This window comes from Staurois parvus, unplaced genomic scaffold (genome assembly GCF_062004578.1).
Source record: "Staurois parvus isolate SC_StPar_1 unplaced genomic scaffold, SC_StPar_1.0 ptg000662l, whole genome shotgun sequence".
In the NCBI taxonomy this organism is placed as follows: Eukaryota; Metazoa; Chordata; class Amphibia; order Anura; family Ranidae; genus Staurois; species Staurois parvus.
The window spans coordinates 2734288-2754688 of NW_028318458.1; the positions used below are offsets into that span (position 1 = coordinate 2734288).

At 42.5% G+C, this 20401-nt stretch overlaps 2 protein-coding genes across 5 annotated transcripts in view; one reads left to right on the forward strand and one right to left on the reverse strand.

Annotated features, from left to right (window-relative positions):
* The window catches only part of LOC149448712 (adhesion G protein-coupled receptor E3-like), a 128966-nt gene extending 124079 nt beyond the window's left edge, over nt 1-4887 (forward strand). Inside the window, exon 20 of the mRNA XM_089651739.1 lies at nt 4668-4887. Within this exon, the coding sequence (XP_089507865.1) occupies nt 4668-4887 (220 nt within the window). The remainder of the gene's footprint in view (nt 1-4667) is intronic.
* A 5613-nt stretch (nt 4888-10500) lies between these two features.
* Nucleotides 10501-20401, reverse strand: part of TECR (trans-2,3-enoyl-CoA reductase) — a 78227-nt gene continuing 68326 nt past the window's right edge. For all 4 annotated transcript variants that reach the window (XM_089651768.1, XM_089651769.1, XM_089651767.1 and 1 more), the window contains 5 exons: nt 17135-17178; nt 14904-14961; nt 12579-12667; nt 12424-12469; nt 10501-10875 (listed from right to left, as the gene is read on the reverse strand). In XM_089651768.1, coding sequence (XP_089507894.1) covers nt 10748-10875; nt 12424-12469; nt 12579-12667; nt 14904-14961; nt 17135-17178 — 365 coding nt within the window. In that variant the 3' untranslated portion in view covers nt 10501-10747. The remainder of the gene's footprint in view (nt 10876-12423; nt 12470-12578; nt 12668-14903; nt 14962-17134; nt 17179-20401) is intronic.

The following is a 20401-nucleotide window of genomic DNA, read 5'->3' on the forward strand; positions in this document are numbered from 1 at the left end:
GTAAAAAAAAAACCCTAGAATATTTATTCTAGTAAAAACTGACAAGATATCTGTTTTGTAGTTGTGCAAAAAAGCTACAGTTTAACCACTTCAAAGTTGTTGTTTTTTTTGGGGGGTGATGTCTTAGTTCCAAACATTTTATCCTTTTTTCAAGTATTTTGAAGGCCACCCCAACGTATTATAGGGCTTTAATTTGGTAGCAAGTTTGGATATATATGTTTTCGTTTCCTTTGTTTTTATTGGGAATAAATAGCAAAATTAGCCAAAAAATGCATTTTCCTGTAATTTTTCCCGAAGCAGTATTCACACAAGGTGCGCACCTCCATATGTTTATCCTGAAATATAACCCGCAAAGTCTGCTGATTAAAATGCTATCACATTAGCGCAACGTTTATGTAACATACCAGAATACTCATGCACACTGGACATTTTTACAGCGGCTGTTTTTGGCTTTTGATGTTTTTTTTCTACAGCCAGCAAACCCCCCCAGCATGTTATCCTATGTGTCCATGCACACATAGACTGGAATCAATGTTTTTGGCTGGAAAAAAAACCCAGAACTAGTGGGTTTCTAGAGTTTTTTAGCTGTAAAAATGCTCTAACACTGAAAAACGCACCAAAATGCGGTAAAACACTGCAAAGTTGAGTTTTTGGACTTCTTTTTGTAAAAAAAATGCTAAAAACTGCAAAAGAGGGGAAACGCCACTAAACACTAATGCAAAAATGCTAACAAAAGCTGAAAACTCAAGTTTTTAACATGACTTTACACAGCTAGCATTACCAGCGTTATCAAATGTCCCGTGTGCATGGAGTCTCAAGCTCAACATGAACGTATCCATCTTACTTTAGGAGAGCTTTATTCCCTTTGTATACAATGGTGGTGGAACCTTAACATAACATCAAGTCAGGCTGACAAGATGAGCAAAACTTCAACTTTTTTCACAGGATCACAATCACTAAAACGTCTAATGACAATGTCAGCCAGATCATCCAACCTCATTGTTGTGACCAGGGGATTAATATTGGGTGAGAATATTCATATTTAGCCTGGGTTCACATGTATGCAGTGCGGTACATCGCATGTGATTCACACAGGGACCGCCCACATTCCTGTGCAAATCACATGCGATTTGTGTGCCGTGTGATTGGAGCCATACATTTTGTATGGCTCTAATCGCACCGCACCAAAAACGTGCAGGACCCTTTTTTGGTCCGCACTAGAATCAGATCACATGGGTATTCACACCTATGCTCCGATTCTGCACATCGCACCGCGCTTTGTGGACTGATTTCGGGGTGTTGTTAACATACACCCCCACGGTGGTTCGCATGAACGGGGTGCGATTCTGATGCAGTGCGGAATTCGCACAGAAAACGCTGCAAATTCTGCACCGTATCAGTGTGAACCCAGCCTTAGTCTATAAAAAGAGTATGCAAAAGCACACACATACACTGTTTTATACGCTGTATTTTTTTTTTTTTTTTACTTTTTCTTCTTCTTCTTGGAATGGGTGGAGGGGCATTGGATCAGGTTATTGAAGACCATATCCAGACTCCCTCATGCAGCTGTGCAGCAGTAAATCATTGCTTTTAGTGACCTATTGTTGGATGCAATTGTCCTGCAACCAGGGGCGGACTGACCATTCAGGCACTGCCCGAGGGCCCAGGGTCAGTAGGTGGCCCCATGAGATGCCCCTAGCTTCTCTCATGGGCTTTTTTGGGTGTGGTTGAGGACACAGGGGCCCATGATCCCCTATTGCCCGGGGTCCCCATGAGTTGTTAGTCGCCCCTGCCTGCAACAGATCACTATAGCAGTGATCTACTGCCGAATGGAGGGGGACAGAGCTGCTTGAACCTGTGTGGACAGGAAGGGCTGTGATGTCACAGAATTGTTGTGGTTACCTTTCTGAGATTTGTTAAGAGTTAATTTCATGAACTGATGTCCACCCCTTCCCTGACAAACTTCTGTCCACAGCAATGTTCTATGCATAGACATGTTTTATGTTAGGATCAATGACTGTAGGGAGGTCACCGGGGTGAAAATTGTGCTATGGGGTCTACTGAGCTATAGTTAAACCAAGTCCAATCTCATCTCCAGATACCCATACTCCCACAAAACCTCCACCCATCTGTAAGAAGGGGTTCCTACTTTTCTTTTTATGCCTTGTATAATTGTACTAGTAGCCTGTTCCACCCCATCCTACCTCTTTTACAAAGCAGCTCAGTTGCAAGTGTCATGATAAAAAGTGATGTAGTGGTGCCACGGTCTTGGTCCCCCCTTTGTGGACTTTATAGTTCAGGGCCTGAAGATTTACTATATCTTGTCCAAAAATAAAAGACTGCTAAAACGTCATGCCAGTGTATGGGTACATGAACCATTGCAACCAAAACAGCTTAAAGGGCATGTTCACCTTTTCAGGAAAATGAAAGATGAACCAACTTCAAATACTCGGACCACCCCTGCAGACCCTACTGCATGTACTACAAATTGAAAAGGTGAACATACCCTTTAAGTGAAGTGGAAAACCATGTCTGGTAATTGTGATTGAGTCCTAAATAACAAAGTGTAAATCTGCTTGGTCCAGGATCTAGTGGTGGCTAGTGATGAAGGCAGCTGTTGTGCTTGGTAGTCCTATCCTGAAATTCTGATATCCACAAGGCGTTGCAATGTAAGTAGCTCCCAGCAGAGAGAGGGGTCAGTACTGTGTTGTGCACCACATATAATGTGGACAGCAGAAGCTCTGCATTGGGTACCTGGGCCAAGAACTGGCTTAACAGGCCCACATGTGATCTGTGCTTACACACCTTCTCTGTGGATTGTCAGGACCCTGTAAAGCAAGGGTAGGCAACCTTTGAGAGGTGGAGATCTTCCTAGACAACATTGAAGAGATCAAAGATCACCGGGGTGCAGCACCCTTTTTTTTTTTTTTTCTTTAAGTTAGCCTACCTTAAAAGATAGCTTCAGTGAGAAACTCAGCCTTTGGTTTCATTCACAATTTTTTCATGTCTGGGGAGTAATTGGTCACCCTCATAAGGCTGATGCTGTAGTCCATCATGAAAGGAAAACATCTGGTACTGTAGGCTGATTTGCTTGACTAGTGTCAGGCCTGGTTATCTGCTCTGATTTTTGGCCAGTGTCAGTAGTAGGTAGGGCAACATCCAGGGCTCAGTAGTAGGTAGGGCAGTGTACATTGGTCAGCAGCATGTACGGTGGTGTACAGAGTTCAGTAGTAAGTAGGGCAGTGTACAGAGGTCATTCGTATGTAGGGAGGGGGTCAGGAAAGTATAGTATTGGGCGTTCAGGAGGGCCACAGTATGGTACTGGGAGATCAGGAGGGCTGGGGTGTCAAGAGGGCATGGTCCTGGGGGGACAGGAAGATATCATATTGGGGGATCAGGAGGGAATAGTACTCAGGGGTCAGGATGGCATGGTACCGGAGGTTAGGAGGGCACAGATATTGTTTTTTAATGCAGATTGATGCAAGAAAGCTGCAGTGGCAAACCTACATGTTCTGGCGCTGATCCCCACCGGCGATCTTCTCTCACCCACAAGCCACTTGGATTAGGGGGGAGGGCTGGTGGGGATGAGCACACAACACAGAGTTCAGGAGAGTACAGACAAGAGCCCAAACCTGCCCAAGCTACTCAGGGCTGCAGCTGCATGTATGCAAGTGGCGGGGCCATCTCTGCAGCCTAGGATTAGGTGAGCATGTGCCTGCACCACTGTGCGGAAAGTGCTTGGCCGACAACACTGAAACATGTTTGTGATCTACCCATCACCTTCCGGCAGTTGACCGGTACATCACAATCAATGGGTGCCAGCCCCAACTTACAGGCAGCAGCATTATGCCACTGTACACATATTTCTTGTTTTGTCAGTATGGTACAAATTGTGTTCCTGTGAGCATGTTCATGTATTATTCATAGATTATTGAGAAGTTATTAACTTTCATCTATGGGTGTCGTGTTTCACATGACTGTCATATGCCTTTAAGTGTTTTCTATATTTTGTTTCTGCTCCTCCCTTTCCTTTGGTTTAGTTAATGCTGTATAGATAGACCTCCCCCTTCCCAGAAATACATTGCAGCTCTAGCCTCATGCCATGAAGTAGATCACATTATGATCCTTTGACCTATCGAATGCTCATTGTTGTAAGATTCTCTCAGTTTATGGAATAAACTTCACAAGATCTACAAGATGTCTTATGGATTGAGTCACTGACTGTGGTATCCAACTGAGGTTGAAGTTATCGCTATCTCATCACAACTGTAAGTTACAGAGATCACAGTATCAATGCTTAGATTGGAGAGACAGAACAAAGGGCAAAGTTAGAAAAACAAAACAACAAATTAGGCAGTTTGTCAATAACAGACCATATTTGCCATTACTTTCTGACCAATGAAAGGACAGTAAGCGAGTGTGAATCTCCCGCACAAAAAAATGCTGAACAAGGTTATTACCCTTCTACAATCTATCACTTTGCCCAAAACTAGAAACACATTCCCTATGGAACACCATGTACACACATTTGTTCTATTGTTGAATGAAGAGACACTGACGCACCTCTGACTCGTCTTTCTGAAATTGTTCTCTGCCTATTCTTGGATGATAAGTGAGCTGGAACATTGTCAATACTCTTCTCCCACTAAACACTCTAATCCCTCTAGACTGAAGCCCAAATCCTCACAGTTCAAAGTCATTCTGAGCAGCTCTACTCATCATTTACTGGAAACGTGCAGCAGTGAGATCATGGTCAACGTCGTGTGGCTGACATCCAGCTTACAGTACAGTGCTATAAGAGGAGCCAAGACACAAATACCTCTGGGTTACACATCACAACTATCTTCTGCTTTCAAAGACAAATGGGGATCCAGTTATAAAGGGTAACTCTGCTCAAAACTGATATTTCGGTTAATGATTCAAATACTAACTAGTGTGAAACATCCACTAGGTTTTTAGGAAGTTTTTGGTGGAGATACCTCAGTAGCAGCGCACTTATTACAAGGAGTCCATACTTGCTGCTATATAGAGCATTAGGCCCCATGTACACGGGACACATCTGAATGATGGAAGCTGATTGCTGGAAAACATAGGTTAAAAAACGTCTGTTTAGCCGTGTTTGCATAATGTGTTTATGCACGTTTTTGTTTAGAAGTGTTTTTTAAAGATAAGCACAGGAGAACCTCCCAAATGCCCAGAATGCACTGAACAGTGGTAAACTATTAACTATTTCAGACTGTTTCAGAGAAATACGGAGAGTAGAAGCAGAGACAGCAGTATGTGTTGAGATTAGCTTAGGAGTGAGTTGCCCATTAACATATCTTTTGTTTCCAAGGGAGGGAAAGGTGTCTGCTGGAGGGAGTCAGTAAGGCCACCTGGCTGGGGAGTCTTCATGAGGAATTTGAGGTGTGAATGGTCAATAACATTTCTTTTGTTTCCAAGGGTGGGAGAGGTCTGAGGTGTAAATTGGTCATTACAATGTGTGACAAGCTTGGTAGGAACATCCTGTGTGCAGTGTTTTGTCCATCTGAGCACCTTGAAAATGTTTTGCATGCATTTTTCATGATGAAAAAAGGCTCTGGCCAGCATCAGGAACTGGAAGAGTTAAAAAAATTTCAAGCGCAAACGCTTATAAACGCAATTTTCCGTGTTTACAAGCGTTTTGCATTTGAAGCGCTGATAAAATCGACTGCTGAATGCAAGTTTGGTGAGTTAAAAAACGACTGTAAAGTCAAATGCCTGTAAACGACTGTAAATGAAGATGTGTACATGGACACATAGGAAAACATTAGGGTGAGTTCAGGGGCGGCTGAAAAAAATGCTGAACAGCTCCTAAACGTGAATTTATCAGCTGCAGTGTACATGGGCCCTTAGAGAGAATACAGGAGGTGGAGTGTAAGTTGGAAGGGAGAATGTGCTGCCTAAGATAGGAAATTTGGCATGGAAGATTTGGCGACTGCTGTTTTTAAATGGGGTAAGAAACAAGTGAGTGATTCAAGACCAAGCACCATCCAAAAATGCCTCTAAGAACCAATTCCAACCAAAAGTTTTATTTTTAAAGTGGTTATAAAGGCAGAAGGTTTTCTTACTTGTGTCCCATCTCGATCCAGTAATGTGCATGAGAGCAGTGGCTCTCCTGAGTGTCTCATTGGTTCACACAGCAGCAGGAGCCATTTGCTCTTACTGCTATCAATCAGATCCAGTAAGCCAATGAGAAGACAGCAGGACCAAGCCACGCTGTGTGTGAATAGACAATGTCCAATCACAGTAGTGCAGCTTGGAGGTAAGCCTGCTCGAGTGCCCCCATAACAAGAGACTTGCTATTGGCGGGGGGGGGGGCACTGCAGAGGGGAGAAGCCAGGACTGTCAGCAGGTAACCAAAAGAAGAGGATTGGGGCTGCTCTGTGCAAAACCAGTGCACAAAGCAGGTGTGAAAAAACAAACAAACCACACACAACCTTTAGAATCACTTTAACCCCTTCACGCCTAAGGGTGAAACAAATCTTAACGCCTAAGCACAATTTTGCAATGTTGACATGTGTTAGTACAACCGTACATATCATCAAAACTACTTTGTACATCCAGGTGAATTATACCGCGTTTTTTTTCAGGATAAATTGAGCTTTCATTCGGTGGTAAATGGTAATGGATGTCTCCTGACTTCTTTTTATTATCAAAGGAAAACTGTCCCAAAACAGTAACAAAAACCCTTTTTTTTTTTTAAATTTAGCTGTATTTTTCTTGTTACTACCATAACCTACCACCAAACAACCCAAAATAAATTTTCCAGCTCTTGACGATCGCAGCGATACCATATATGTGTATGTTATGTGTTGTTTGTACCCGTAGTACAGCCCAGAAACAATAGTACACATTTTGTTTTTTTTTTACCTAAAGCACAGACACTGATGCTGATGCTGAAACTTTATTTATAGGTAAAGTTGTTCCAGGGAATATCCGATTGCCTCTCGGGGGATCAGGAAGGAATGTTTTTCCCAGCAGGAGCAAATTGGATCATGCTTTGCTGGGTTATTTTTGCCTTTCTCTGGGTCAACTGTGGGTGTAGGATTATAACTTTTTTTTTCTATGGTTGAACTGGATGGACTTTTGTTTTTTTTCAGCCAGACTAACTATGTAACTATGATACCAATTAAAAAAAAAAAAAATCCTGACCTTGACCCAAACACTTACCCTGGCACTGAACTAGATCAAACCTTAATCTAGGTATTTTTTCTTTATATTTTATTTTTTAATATTGATTTTTCTTTTCTTTTCTTACATTTTTTTTCCCTTCTATGCCAGGAGTTAGAGAGATACAATATATCTCTCTCCTCCATTCATAGAGAGAAAAAAAAACCAAGGGGGCTGGGCTATACAGTGACTGATCACTGTGATAGCCAATCAGAGGCTATCACAGCGATCATGTGACTCGGAATCGGGAGTTTCGGCGCACTTCCAGCAGAAAGACAGGTACGCAAATATGTGGCCCCACGGAAAAAAAGCCCAGTTCTGTGAAACCACATATTTGTGTGACGTCGGCGCGAAGGGGTTCAAACTTGAACTCCAGGAATTATGTTAAAAATAGCCATGCAGTAACCCCACCTCCACTGCAAGGGTTAAATGCTCATTATATCTAAAAGGGCAGGTCAAGTGTCTCCAACCTTTCAATATGAGGGCCACATTATATATTTTACAAATATTCACAAGCCAAAAAAAAAAAATCAGTATTATATAGTAAATTACCGATTATAATTTGAATGAATAAACAAACATGTTCTAAGAAATAACATCACATCAGAGATCCTCCTTTCACATTAGAAGACCCCCTGTGGGCCAGGTAAAATTAGATATGGCTCACCGTTTACCTGGATTAGAGGAGTAAGGCAAGTATCACTGCCTATTCCTCACCCCCTAGACCCACTGAAGCCCCAGCTCAAGGGAATTTTTTCTGGCGGCAAGAGCTGGGCTTTAAGACTTTTAATAGATTAGAGACTGGTAGGTTTTAAATGCTGTGTGTGCCTCCATTCGGTTGATATCTCCTATCTGTTCTCTCTGACTCCCGTTAACTGAACAGGAAGTGAAGGGAAGTCTCCACAACATCCACAAAGTGGATAGTGCCACAGGAAAACCTGTATAACAAACTACGCTCACCCCCAGGAAAATGTCACCTGTAGTTTAACCACTTCAAGTCCAGACACTTTCCCCCCCTTCCTGCCCAGTCCAATTTTCAGCTTTCAGTGCTATCACACTTTGAATGACATTTGCGCGGTCATGCAACACTGTACCCATATAAATCTTTTAGCATTATTTTGAGACAGAAAACTCTATTTTGTTGGTATTTATTCACCACTGGGATTTTTATTTTTTTGCTATATAAATGAAAAAGTTCAACATTTTTGGGGAAAAAAAAAAAAAAAAAAGTGTTTTCTTATAAAATTTTGCAAATAAATAATGTCTTTCTTTATAAATCTTGGCCAAAATGTATTCAGTTATCTTTTTAGTAAAAAAAAAAAAAAAATAACTCAAATTAGTTTATCACCAAAAATTATAATTTTCAAACTTTTTTTTACATTTTTATATTTTTAGTATTTTAACATACTGTCACCCTAGCAGTACAGTGTCACCATAGTGTCACTGTACTATTTGTTGGGGGTGATGAAGATTTTTTTTTTTTTTTTTTTTTTTACACGCATTGCTTTTACACCCATAAAAGCTGTAAAAACAATAATTTCTCCTTCTGACTGCATTCTTGCAGCCACTGAGAAATACTGTGAGAGCTGTGATTGGTCACAGCTTGTCACATGGTACAAGGCTGTTGTGAATAGCCTTGTACCATGTGACCTCTGATCATTCACAGATTTCACACGTAGTAAGCAATGATGTCAGGAAGTGACATCTTGCTTACTACTATTCATGTGATCACCGATTGGCCAATCAGTAATCACATGATTGGGACCTCACACAGAGGTCCCATACAGCGATTGGGAGCGTGCACAGGCTGTAAATGCGGGCGCCGTTTATAAATGGCCACCCACCCCTGCACTGCTCCCGTCCGGCCGTTTATATACATGGGCTGGACGGGAAGTGGTTAAAGAGCTGCTCTCCACTAGCTCAGCAATTATCACATGCCCTCTTAGGATCCTGAGTGTGATGAAAAAAACAATGAAATCCTAAAAATGAGGCAGAGAATAAATCAAAGAGTAGAATATACATATATTAAATGATAAAACATACAAACCGTGAAAAAGTAATATGAATATAATTATATGATCTAAAAATGGGTAGCTCAGATTTAAAAAACAGTTCAAAGGCTGCTATAACTAAGAGGGTGCTGTTGCTGAGCTGCGTGGGCTGACACTCCTCTCTCCTTTCTAGCAATAAAAAGTTGAACATTGAAAATATTATTTCCTGAAGTTCGACAGGCGCTTTAACACTGATGGGTGCTGCTTTTCTCACATCACGGGTGCAGTGCAGTGCACCCAGTTTTTATGCGGGTTAGCTGCTCTTTGCCAAAAGATTTCTATTATGTCCCGCGGTTTTGGTGTGCTTTCTGGAACTGCCTCAAAAGGATACCATTGGGCTCAAGACGCCCATGCAAAAATGGAGGGTTGGGCGGCTCCTGGACAGCAGAGTTCTGAATGTGGAGGCAAAGAGACTGGAACTTATCTGGGAGAGAGAAAACCCTGGACAGGGCTGCATCTATGATCAGGCCCAGACAGTGTAAGTGATCAGATGGTTGCATGTTGCAACTGCAAAGACTGTTTCTGCATCCAGAAGTGGCATTTAGCTACCTCTGAATGCCACAAAATATCTGCACATGAACCCGGGTGTACATAGCCCTACGTGGGGACATTCTTCACCTCATACTGAGGTAAAGTCACTTTAAAGTGGAGCTGCACTGCATCTGAGCACCACAAACCAAAAAAGCTATTTATTTTAAGATTGAAAGCAAACTCTCCCATACATCCATGTCTTTGTTTTATTTTGCTGAGAAATCATTATGAAAAACACCCCCTGGCATTAATGGCAATGGCCATCTTGAGTAAGGGCAGATGGTTTATGTGTTACTCCCTGGAATTCATCTGCCTTTAGCTCAGGCATGGGCTGAGCTAAGAACCCTCCCTCCCTTCCTGAAGACTGATGGGATGTATGACATCATTTGCTTAGGCATGGAAAGCAGGAAATAACTGAAGAAATGTAAAAAAAAAGTTTAAAACAAGTAAATATAATATACTTTTCTATCTATTTACTAATGCTAGCAGCGTATGGATTAAAATAGTCACTGCTGGTTGAGAGAATGAAGTTCCACAAAACAAAAAGTTTGTCCTTCAACCAAAAACATCACTGAAGTACCATTTCTCAGGTTTTCAAATGCATCATCCTGTTCATCTTGCAAAAGGGCTTCCCTCAATGTTAGTGGATAACTGGTGTATACATTAAATATTAACACTTTATTCCATGTTATTTAAAAAAACAAAAAAAACAACAAAGACAGACCAATGTGGTTAATAAAATGTCAAGTTTTACTTTTATCTCCTGCTTATTAGTACCAAAACGTGTTGACAAGTTCAACTAATAATACTCATCCCATCGTTGCAGAGGACGGGATTAATTATTCCAGGGAAGGCCCATAATGAGGCAGACCTAGCGGGCTCAGTGTTCAGTGCAGGGGCTCTCAGTTCAGTGCAGTGAGGTTAAGAGTTCTGGGACAGGGGAATGAGATCAAAATGAAAGACTAGACAATGGGTCACAGGATGAAAGGGACTATGGGTGACCGGAGAGGTGGGTAGTCTTTGAACTCCTTCAGATAGCTGCGGTGCTTTCCTTTGGCCCAAATTGTCATCTGGATGAATCCAACCAAGCTGAATAGCGCCACTAGGAAACAAGGACATATTATTTAGAAGTGTTAAAAAGCCATGAGATGCACAGGACCACTGAGCAGGGCTTTCATGCTTCTATATACAGGAGTGGTATAGATAAGATTTTTCACCTCAAACTAGGTAATCAGTAAACCAGATTTATTATTTATTACAGGTACTTATACAGCGCCGTCAATTTACGCAGTGCTTTACTTATATATTGTACATTTACATCGGTCCCTAACCCTCAAGGGGTGTACAATCTAAGGTCCCTAACTCACATTCATATATACACATACTAGGGACAATTTAGACAGGAGCCAATTAACCTACCCGCACGTCTTTGGAGTTGGGGGAGAAAACAAGAGTACCCTGAGGAAACCCACGCAGGCACACACAGAGCATGCAAACTCCAGGTATGTGGTGCCATGATTGGGATTCGAACCAAGGACCCTAGTACTGTCAGTGCGAACCATTTAGCCACTGTGCTGCCCAGATGCCCCCCTCCCTGGTTGACGCTGCCTGGGATCTCTGTACTTGTGCCCCAATCACCTTTATAGTAAGACATAAGAAGCGGCTACACCAAAGCAAATTAATAGGACAACGCTGTACTGCTGATCAGCATGTGAAGCTTCAGTCTAATGGGGACTGCACCAGAGGCCAAAGGGAGGACACTCATTGGACAGGAGGATGACAACAGTAATTAATAAAAAAATTTAGGGAAAGTCAAAGTGAAACTAAATGAGAGCGGGACACAGAGTTGTTCTCAAGTTAATAAAGGTCAAAACGAACATCTGGCCATAGCCAGGTCTTTTACAAGTCTAAATGTAGTACATGCCTACATTAAAGCGGAGTTCCACCCAAAAGGGGAAGTTCAGCTTCAAAGATTGGTCCCCTGCTCTCCATTAAGGATTGGCACCTTTGGGGGGGGGGGGGGCACCTCGAATTTGACAAGTCTGTGTGCCCACTTCCGCTGCGATCGCCTAGGCCAGGGGTAGGCAACCTGAGAGCCACAGGACTACAAGTTCCATCATGCCTCTGCAAGTCATAGCTGTAACTGTCAGTTTGTAATCTTTGCAATGCCTCATAGGAAATGTAGTTCCACAACAGCTAGAGAGCCACAGGTTGCCTACCCCTGGCCTAGGCGATTGGAAGCGGAAGTTGTCCTTTTACCCTCCCTCCTCGTAGTCTTGTGGGCCACGTGACAGGTCCCAGAAGACAACGGGGCCATTCAGGAAGCGCAGCACTATTCGCGCATGCGCAGTGGGCACCCGGCTGTGAAGCCGCAAGCTGTAACAGCCAGGTGCCCACACTGAAAATGCTGGCCTCCTGGAATACAGGATGGCCGGTGAAACGGGCTGCAGCGGGGGCAACGCGGGATCGCGGGACAGGTGAGTGGCTGTTTTTTTAAAAGTCAGCAGCTACAGTTTTTGTAGCTGCTGACTTATGCTTTTTACAGAGTGAGTGGAACTCCGCTTTAAGTCTGCCTGTGTTAGAAGGGTACCCTTTAAATGAGAAAAATTAGGGGAAGAACATAATCTCCACTGAGGGTTGAAATACTTACCAGGTACACACTGAGTCATTATGGCAAATCCAATCCAGGAGCCCACCTGAGACACAAAGATCACGAAATGAGACATGTTTCATATATGGAGCCGTCTATTCATAATTAACTGGTATGCTCTTCTTTAAAATGACCCTTTCACCCTTGTCCCTTACCTCATATGTGTAGTTGGGGCAAGACACCAGCAGGAAGAGCCATGTGAAGGGGTTACGGGTCGGGAAGGGAATTTTCCGCGTCTTTGAACCTTGAAAGGAAAATCACATGATTGCAGCTTAGGTTATAGAAATTTGGCTACAGTCATATGGGTCTATACATGTGGAGTTATTATTGTAACATTTAGCTGAAAGTAGTTTTTGATGCAACCCCATCAGATTTGTCTATGCCCCTATTTTTAGGTATGCCATCAACATCACACACCTACAAAAAGAGCATTCAACTACTGTCTGCAGAGATTTAAAGCTGAACTCCAGGCATGAAAAAAAGAAACTACTCTTATGGAATCTGTGGTATTTGAAAAAAAAAATGTTTTCTAAGACCTTCAATTACTTACCTAAATCTGTTGTCACATGACCGTCTTCTGGTAATAGTGACTGGTCAGTGTAAGCTGCTCTCTGTGAAATTGATCAGTCTTGCAGCCACCCCTCACATTGTGATGTCATGATGCTAGTGATGTAACAGTTGAGGACCCTCTGATGAACTGTTTTCACAACCAAAGGGCAGTGCCCACATCACCAGGACATAACATGGACACTTCAAGAAATAAATTCTGGAACTACAGTCCAGAAGAGAGAAGTTGGATGTGGCCTGTCACGTCACGGTTTCTCAAGTAAACTGGGCTTTTAGTAACATTTTACTTTAATTCCTATAGGCATGTGGAATGGATAGAGACATATTTTTTCTCCCGCAGTTAAGCATTACTGTGATTACCTTTGTTTTGTTAGGCATAAGATACTGGATGTGCCATTTTTCTATTAATGTATCTACTGTACTCACATCAACAAAAACTATGCAAATGAAAAGGACTTTTCAGACACCAAGTTCTCTTCTCAATACGTTCAAAACGGTTTCAATTAAAAATCCAGAAAGTATTGATTTCACAAACATTGGATTAAAGACCAACAAAAGAGAGATTTGGTGAATGGATAGAATTTGAACGGGCTTGTTCGGGTTGACCCTGGAACTACACGGTTGTTAAAGATTGTAAAGTGGTATAATCTATTATAAGGTGGTATAGTCCAGCCTTGAGGTTTCTTCAGGGGTGCCTTGGCAAAAAGTCTAAAAATTGCCCAAAACATGTATACAAGCCAGCAGGTGGAACAAGCCTGCCTTTTAGGTACACAAAGCCACAGGTTTTCATTGTGTGCCATCACAACCTTCTAGCCGCCAGCGTCCTGACAAGCAATGACATCATCAGTTGATAAGGAGGATGTCAGCTGCCTGCACAGCATCCTAGTTTGACCCTCCCCTGGCCCTCTCCATCAGTGCTGGGGTCACATTAGCTCAGTGATGGAGAAAAACTGAGGGAGAGGAGAAGGGAAACATTGGAATACTAGTCAGTACCAGTATGCAAAAGTGTATTTGCTTTGGAAGAATAAATCACCTCTAATATTGGGTGTCCTACACTTGTGGATGTTGCTGTTCGAACAGTTTTTCACATTTTAGAATGGGGTGCCTCGGGACTGTCCATAATTTTAAAGGGTGCTTTGACTGAAAAAAGGTTGAGAAACGCTGGTATAGTCTATAGCATGTATGGTCCCCCTATCCATTACACTGTCTGTAAGAAGTGTTAGAAACTCTAGTTTTTTTAATTGTATGATCACACTAGAAAGAGTTCTCTTCACTTAGCCTGGGTAACACCTTTCCTTGGAATACAAAGTGAGAGAAAATGGCCCCCATTGGGGGGACAGATAAAAAAACAAAAAAGGGGAATGCAACTTTTGTGGGAAAAAAACAGCAAATAAAAAAATATGAATATAACATAACATGAACGGTTGGTGTACAGAACACCATCAAGAAATGTCATATGTTATTTCCTGCTTGGATAAAGAACAAAGCAGGACTGTGACCCGAAATAAGAAAACAACTGCTGAAAAAGTGACTGCACAGTCTTCACGGGACTGAGACTGAGCTCTACAATCATTTTTGCAGCAGTTTTCTTATTCCGGGTGTGGGTGTCAATTATAAATTAACACCCCAAAAGCAGGTCACAGAACATACCAATGCAATCTGATTCAGGCACACTGTGAACACCTATTCCATCGCACCAAAAATAAAAAAAAAGGTGCCTGCACTTTTTTCATACGGATGTGGTGTGATTTGAGCCATGCAAAATGATGGGCTCAAATCGCACCACACAGAATTGTATGTGATTTTCACAGGAATGTGGTGCGGTCATACATGCAATGTTACAGCGTGAACTTCAATGACCACATGCAGAGGTGTGAACCTAGCCTTATCAAGCATGTCACCTAGAAACTTACCAGCTGGCCTCAGGTTCCTCAGAGCGATGTGTATGGAGAAGTTACCCAACTGACAAAACTGAGAAGCAGAAGAGACAAATTATAAATAAATAATAATGATAAAACTCTTCCAATATTACTCAATATAAACAACAGCCCATATTATGTATGGAAAAGCCAGATCCACATGCTTGATAAATAAATGGCCATAAAAATGCCTTCCCCCCTACATTTTGCTGCAGTCACTAACCCTCAGTCTTGGCCCATTCTGATTTCTCTGAAGACTGACCTCAACACAAGTAAGTGATGTCACCACCTCAAACTTCAGTGAATGTTGTCAAAGCTGGGAAACTCCTATAGGTATAGTAGAGGAAAAATTCTAAGGTGCCCCCAGCCTAATAAAGTAGCACATCCGCTGTAGAGACCCGGTCAAGGCTGATGAAGCCTGTGTACTACAGAGGAAAAGTCAGGCTCTGAGACTAATGAAGTGGTGCATGCGCAGTACAGGAAGGTATGATGTGCCCATAAGGCTTTTGAAGTGATGCAGCTTCTGGGTGCTGACAATGCCTGGGGAATGAATCAGTTGCATAGGGGCTGAGTAGTGTTGGTGGCCCAGCAATGGAAACAAGTTTATAATCAGAATAGGCAGCATTTCAAGGTAGTTCCTTTGCAATAACTGAATTAGGATTGTTTGTACATTACGGAAATCTTGAAATCAGGGGCGGACTGACAACTCAGGCAATAGGGGATCATGGGGCCCCTGTGTCCTTGCCCACATTCAAAAAAGCCTATGAAAGGTACCAGGGGCATCTCATGAGGCCCCTTACTGACCCTGCCCCTCGGGCAGTGCCCGGGTTTCCGAATGGTCAGTCCGGCCCTGCTTGCAATAGACTTTTTCAAATATTTGCCTGGGGAGACACCTTAAATGCACAGAATATCTTATGGGAAGATTTATTTTGAAATGAATGGTGCAGGGAGAAGGTACCTAAGTGCAGTCACCAAACAGATTTCACACTGAGCTCAGACCAGCGGAAAGGGATTCTGATTGGGTTACACCACTCAGGCCTTGTTCACACCATGTGCAGAGACGTCGGTTTTTCTACACGTGTTCCGCAAAGGCTCAATGAAAACAAATGTTCTCTATGTGCCCTTTCCATACAACTCTAGTATCATGTGCACATTATTTCTGTACAGGGATCTGAAACATGTATGCAGTTTTTTGCACAGAAAAAAAAAAAAAAAAAAAAACAAAAAACAGGCGTGACATTAACATTGTGATGTGAATAGGGCACATAAAAGATGCGCATGAAAACTGATGTCAACATGCATAAAAACGCTCTAAGACACACATGAAAACTGATGTAAACTTCTGCAAGTGAAATCTGCACATTTTTCCATCAGTTTTTATGCATGTATGGTGTGAACGAGGCCCTAGGAATAGAAACTTTTTCTGAATACAGCCATTTGTGTTCACATCTTCGCAAAGCAACAGACCAATAACAGATCAGCATGCACAAATCTACCTCTACCATACATGAAACACTACTTCTTATAGCCAGTGAATGCTCGGTGCCTTCCCATTCCACTACCAAGACCCTATATTATCCCTTTACTGCCAAGCTTTCCTAAGGCCTCATGCATACAGGGCATTTTTGCAGTCACTTTTAGGGGCAGCAGGCATTTTTTTTACTGCTCCCAAATGACCCCCCATGTTATCCTATGTGTCCATGCACACATAGACTTTTAGAGGCTTTTAGTAGCAGTAGCGCAGGAAAAAAAAACCCCAGGGCAGTGTGTCCATCAGCAGCATTTTGGCAGAAAAAATGCTTGATGCGTGTAAACGTGTCTAAATGCACCTAAATGCGTGTTAATGCTAGGCGCGTTTAGTGCTTGAGCGTTAATTCATTTCAATGGCCAGAATAAATTCTGGCCAATGAAATGAATTACTGCCCAAGCGCATGACACTTGTAAGCACGCCTAAACACGTGTAAAAGCATCAAGACACTTTGACATGTATCAGGTGTTTTCTTTCTGCCAAAATGCTGTAGCCAAGGTGGGGTCCTGTGTGCATGAGTGCCAAGTGTGTAAGCAAAGCAGGGGCAGCAGGAGGAGAGTGGAAGCCGGAAGGAAAGCTCATCTCTGGTTGCCCTTTCAGCATGCCACTTTAAATAATATTCCCTCCAACCTCATTTTCCCTGGAATCCATATGTGTAATAACCCCACTTATCAGAAACACAACCAGAAATACTCACCAGAAATATGGTGACAGCAAGTTTCACCTGTTCATCCCCATATACTGTTTAACATAAAAAAAAAAAAACAGGATCATGTCATATACAGGACACATTGCTTTACCAGATAAACTAGAAACCAAAATACTGACAACCTGCGATTATAGGGGAAAGGGGCTTCTGGGACACAGCACTGCAGTTACAGGTGTTGCCTGTGGCACCACCTATTGAAATAATCTAGTACTGCAGAAATTCTGAAATGTTATTCTGCTAAATTTAGTCCACCATGCATCTTAAAGTGTCACTAAACCCCGGACTCTGCATTCGCTGTATCTGGTTTCCCCAGACCCTGCATTCACTATATCCGGTCTCCCCGGACCCTGCATTCACTATATCTGGTCTCCCTGGACCCTGCATTCACTATATCTGGTCTCCCTGGACCCTGCATTCACTATATCTGGTCTCCCCGGACCCTGCATTCACTATATCTGGTCTCCCCGGACCCTGCATTCACTATATCTGGTCTCCCTGGACCCTGCATTCACTATATCCGGTCTCCCCGGACCCTGCATTCGCTATATCTGGTCTCCCACAGTACACACAACATGGAAATGCAATTACTTTAGTAAATATAAACTGCTAAATATCTTTTCTGATCAGCGGTATACAGCAGTCTTCAGTGTATCATTGTCCAGCAGAGCACTGGTTAAAGCTTGTAGGAGGAGTTTTGATTTTGCTCTAGGAGGATGCAGAACCCCTGAACTCTGTCTGAACGGTACTGATTTGCCCTGTGCTGATCACATGCACTCTACCAAGGAAGAAAAAACTCTAGCAATACACAAACCGAGCATGTGCAGAGTGACTCCACATAATGTCTTATCAGGAGATAAGAGGGAGACACTGGAAGAAGGGGAGGATCAGAGAAGTCAGGATCAAATAGCATTTTTACACAGTGCAGAGGATTAACCCTCTTAGGTTCCACAATGAGTATAACAAGTGTGCTTTACTGCAGATACAGACTGATTTTACTGTTGAGGGGTTAGTAACACTTTAATGGCCGTGGAAGCTCAATATATTGAGCAAGTTTAAACTAGACGATGAAACCCTGAATTGAGTTCAGTAACGAACTGATAACTACATTTCAAAAATCTTACTGAAATTAGCCAGATTTCCATTTACAATGGAATGGTTTTGCCCTCTTCTGCATCCCCCAATGGTGCTCCAGGCTCCTCCTCTTCTCTGTGTGCCCCCATAGCAAGCTGCTACCAAACCATGCTGCCTATGTCCATTGACACGGACAGTGTGGCTTGGCTACGCCCCAATCCTTCACACAATTTGATTGACGGCTGCAGGAGCCAATGGCTGCTGCTGCCTGAGCCCCTGTGAGAAGAGAAAGAGAGGAGAGAAGACTGCAGCCGGGCATAGCACTGAATCACTGACAGGCACAGGTAAATGTTAAGAGAGGAGGGAAGAAGTGAAAGTATTTGCATTCCCTGCATTAAGGTGAAAAAACATCCAGCCTTTAAAACTACTTTAAAATGGGGGTCCAATATATAAATGTTTTCACACATCTTTCGCCTGGGATTCACAAGTTCCAAACTGAATCAGATTACAAAACGTATAATCTTGGGGCGAAAGTTATGATTTTTTTTTTGTTATTACAATTTGGAGAGAGAGCAGGGAATGGTTAAGACCCCTCTGGCATTTTGTTTTGCTGTTTGTGTCTGTTGGGAAGATTCCTGTAACAGGAAGTAGGAAGAACACGTGTCCCCAGAGGTTGACTTTCCCTCTAATCCAGTTCCTGTGACAACTAAAATTTTGGCAATTTCTGGTGCAGAAATGGTGGTCACCATGAAATATTTATAGGATTTATCTCACAGAGATAAGCATATGGAATTTCCCCTGCAGGGACATGGACATCTATAAAAACGTGACAGGTTTTAACCCCTTACCAAGCGATAAAAAAAAAAAAAAAAAAGTTTTAAACCTTGCTTACACTTTAAGCACCACTTCTTCCACCATTCAACCATTGGTTAGAAAGAGGCTCCCTAATTACACTACAGTGAAGGGAGGGGCACCGCTTAGTTCACGCAGTGGCTCACAAGTCAAAGCCCGGACCACGCAGAAATAAATTGGAGAATTAATAATTATACTTGCACGTATCACAAGCTGCCTGTACTAAGACAGCATTATACGTTTATACGTTTTGGGGAATTGCAGCAAACAGAAAGATTAAATCTAATAAGTAACTCGTGTTATTAAGGAGGGAATAATCCTTTAAACCATGCGGGTACTATTAGAATTCCTCCTTGTTCTTTCATCTGTACAAATTCTAACTTTAAACAGATTTAGCAAGGGCTTTTTTTCTGTAGTTTCCTTTAGGGCTCATTCACACCATGTTGCAGAGATGTCAGTTTTTCTGCACGCGTTCTGCAAGGGCACAACAAAATCAATTGTTCTCTATGTGCCCTGTTCACACCACAACACTAGTATCACATGCAGATTTGTTCTGCATAGGAATCTGCAACGTGTATAAAACTCATTGAAGCACGTATGAAAACTGATGTAAACTGATGTCTCTGCAAGTGAGTTGTGTTTCCATCAGTTTTCATGCACGTATGGTGTGAACAAGCCCTTAAACTCAAGCAGTTTCTGCATACTAAAGCATTACCCTAATGCCGGGTGCACTCTAATAAGGGCCTCCTGATTTGGTAAAATATTGAAAATAAATGATGTTGCGCTGCTACCTAAAACATATTTACATAATAAACATGGTATATAGCAGGGGCGGACTGACAACTCATGGGGCCCCTGGGCAATAGGGGATCATGGGGCCCCTGTGTCTTTGTCCAAACTCAAAAAAGCCTATGAAAAAGGTACCAGGGGCATCTCATGGGGCCCCCTACTGACCCCGGGCCCTGGGGCAGTGCCCGAGTTTCCAAATGGTCAGTCTGCCCCTGGTATATAGTATGATGCTGTGCAGAAAGTAAATTATTTCAAATATATCTTAACAACAAAATACAAAACATTTGCTTCAATAGATCAGTCCATATATCATATATGTGACCACCACTGACTTTCGTGCTTAAAATCCACTCCATGCAATCTTGTGCCACCTTAGTGCTCCCAGAACTCTCACCTCCAGTTCTCTTTAAAAAAACGTGTATATAAGATCTCCGCTTCTCTCCTCCACTCCTTATAGACACTCCATATCCCTCTTCTGCTCCTTGATAAATTCCTGGTTGTATCAGTAGCACCCCTTCTACCTCAGATGAGCCGTATCAACCA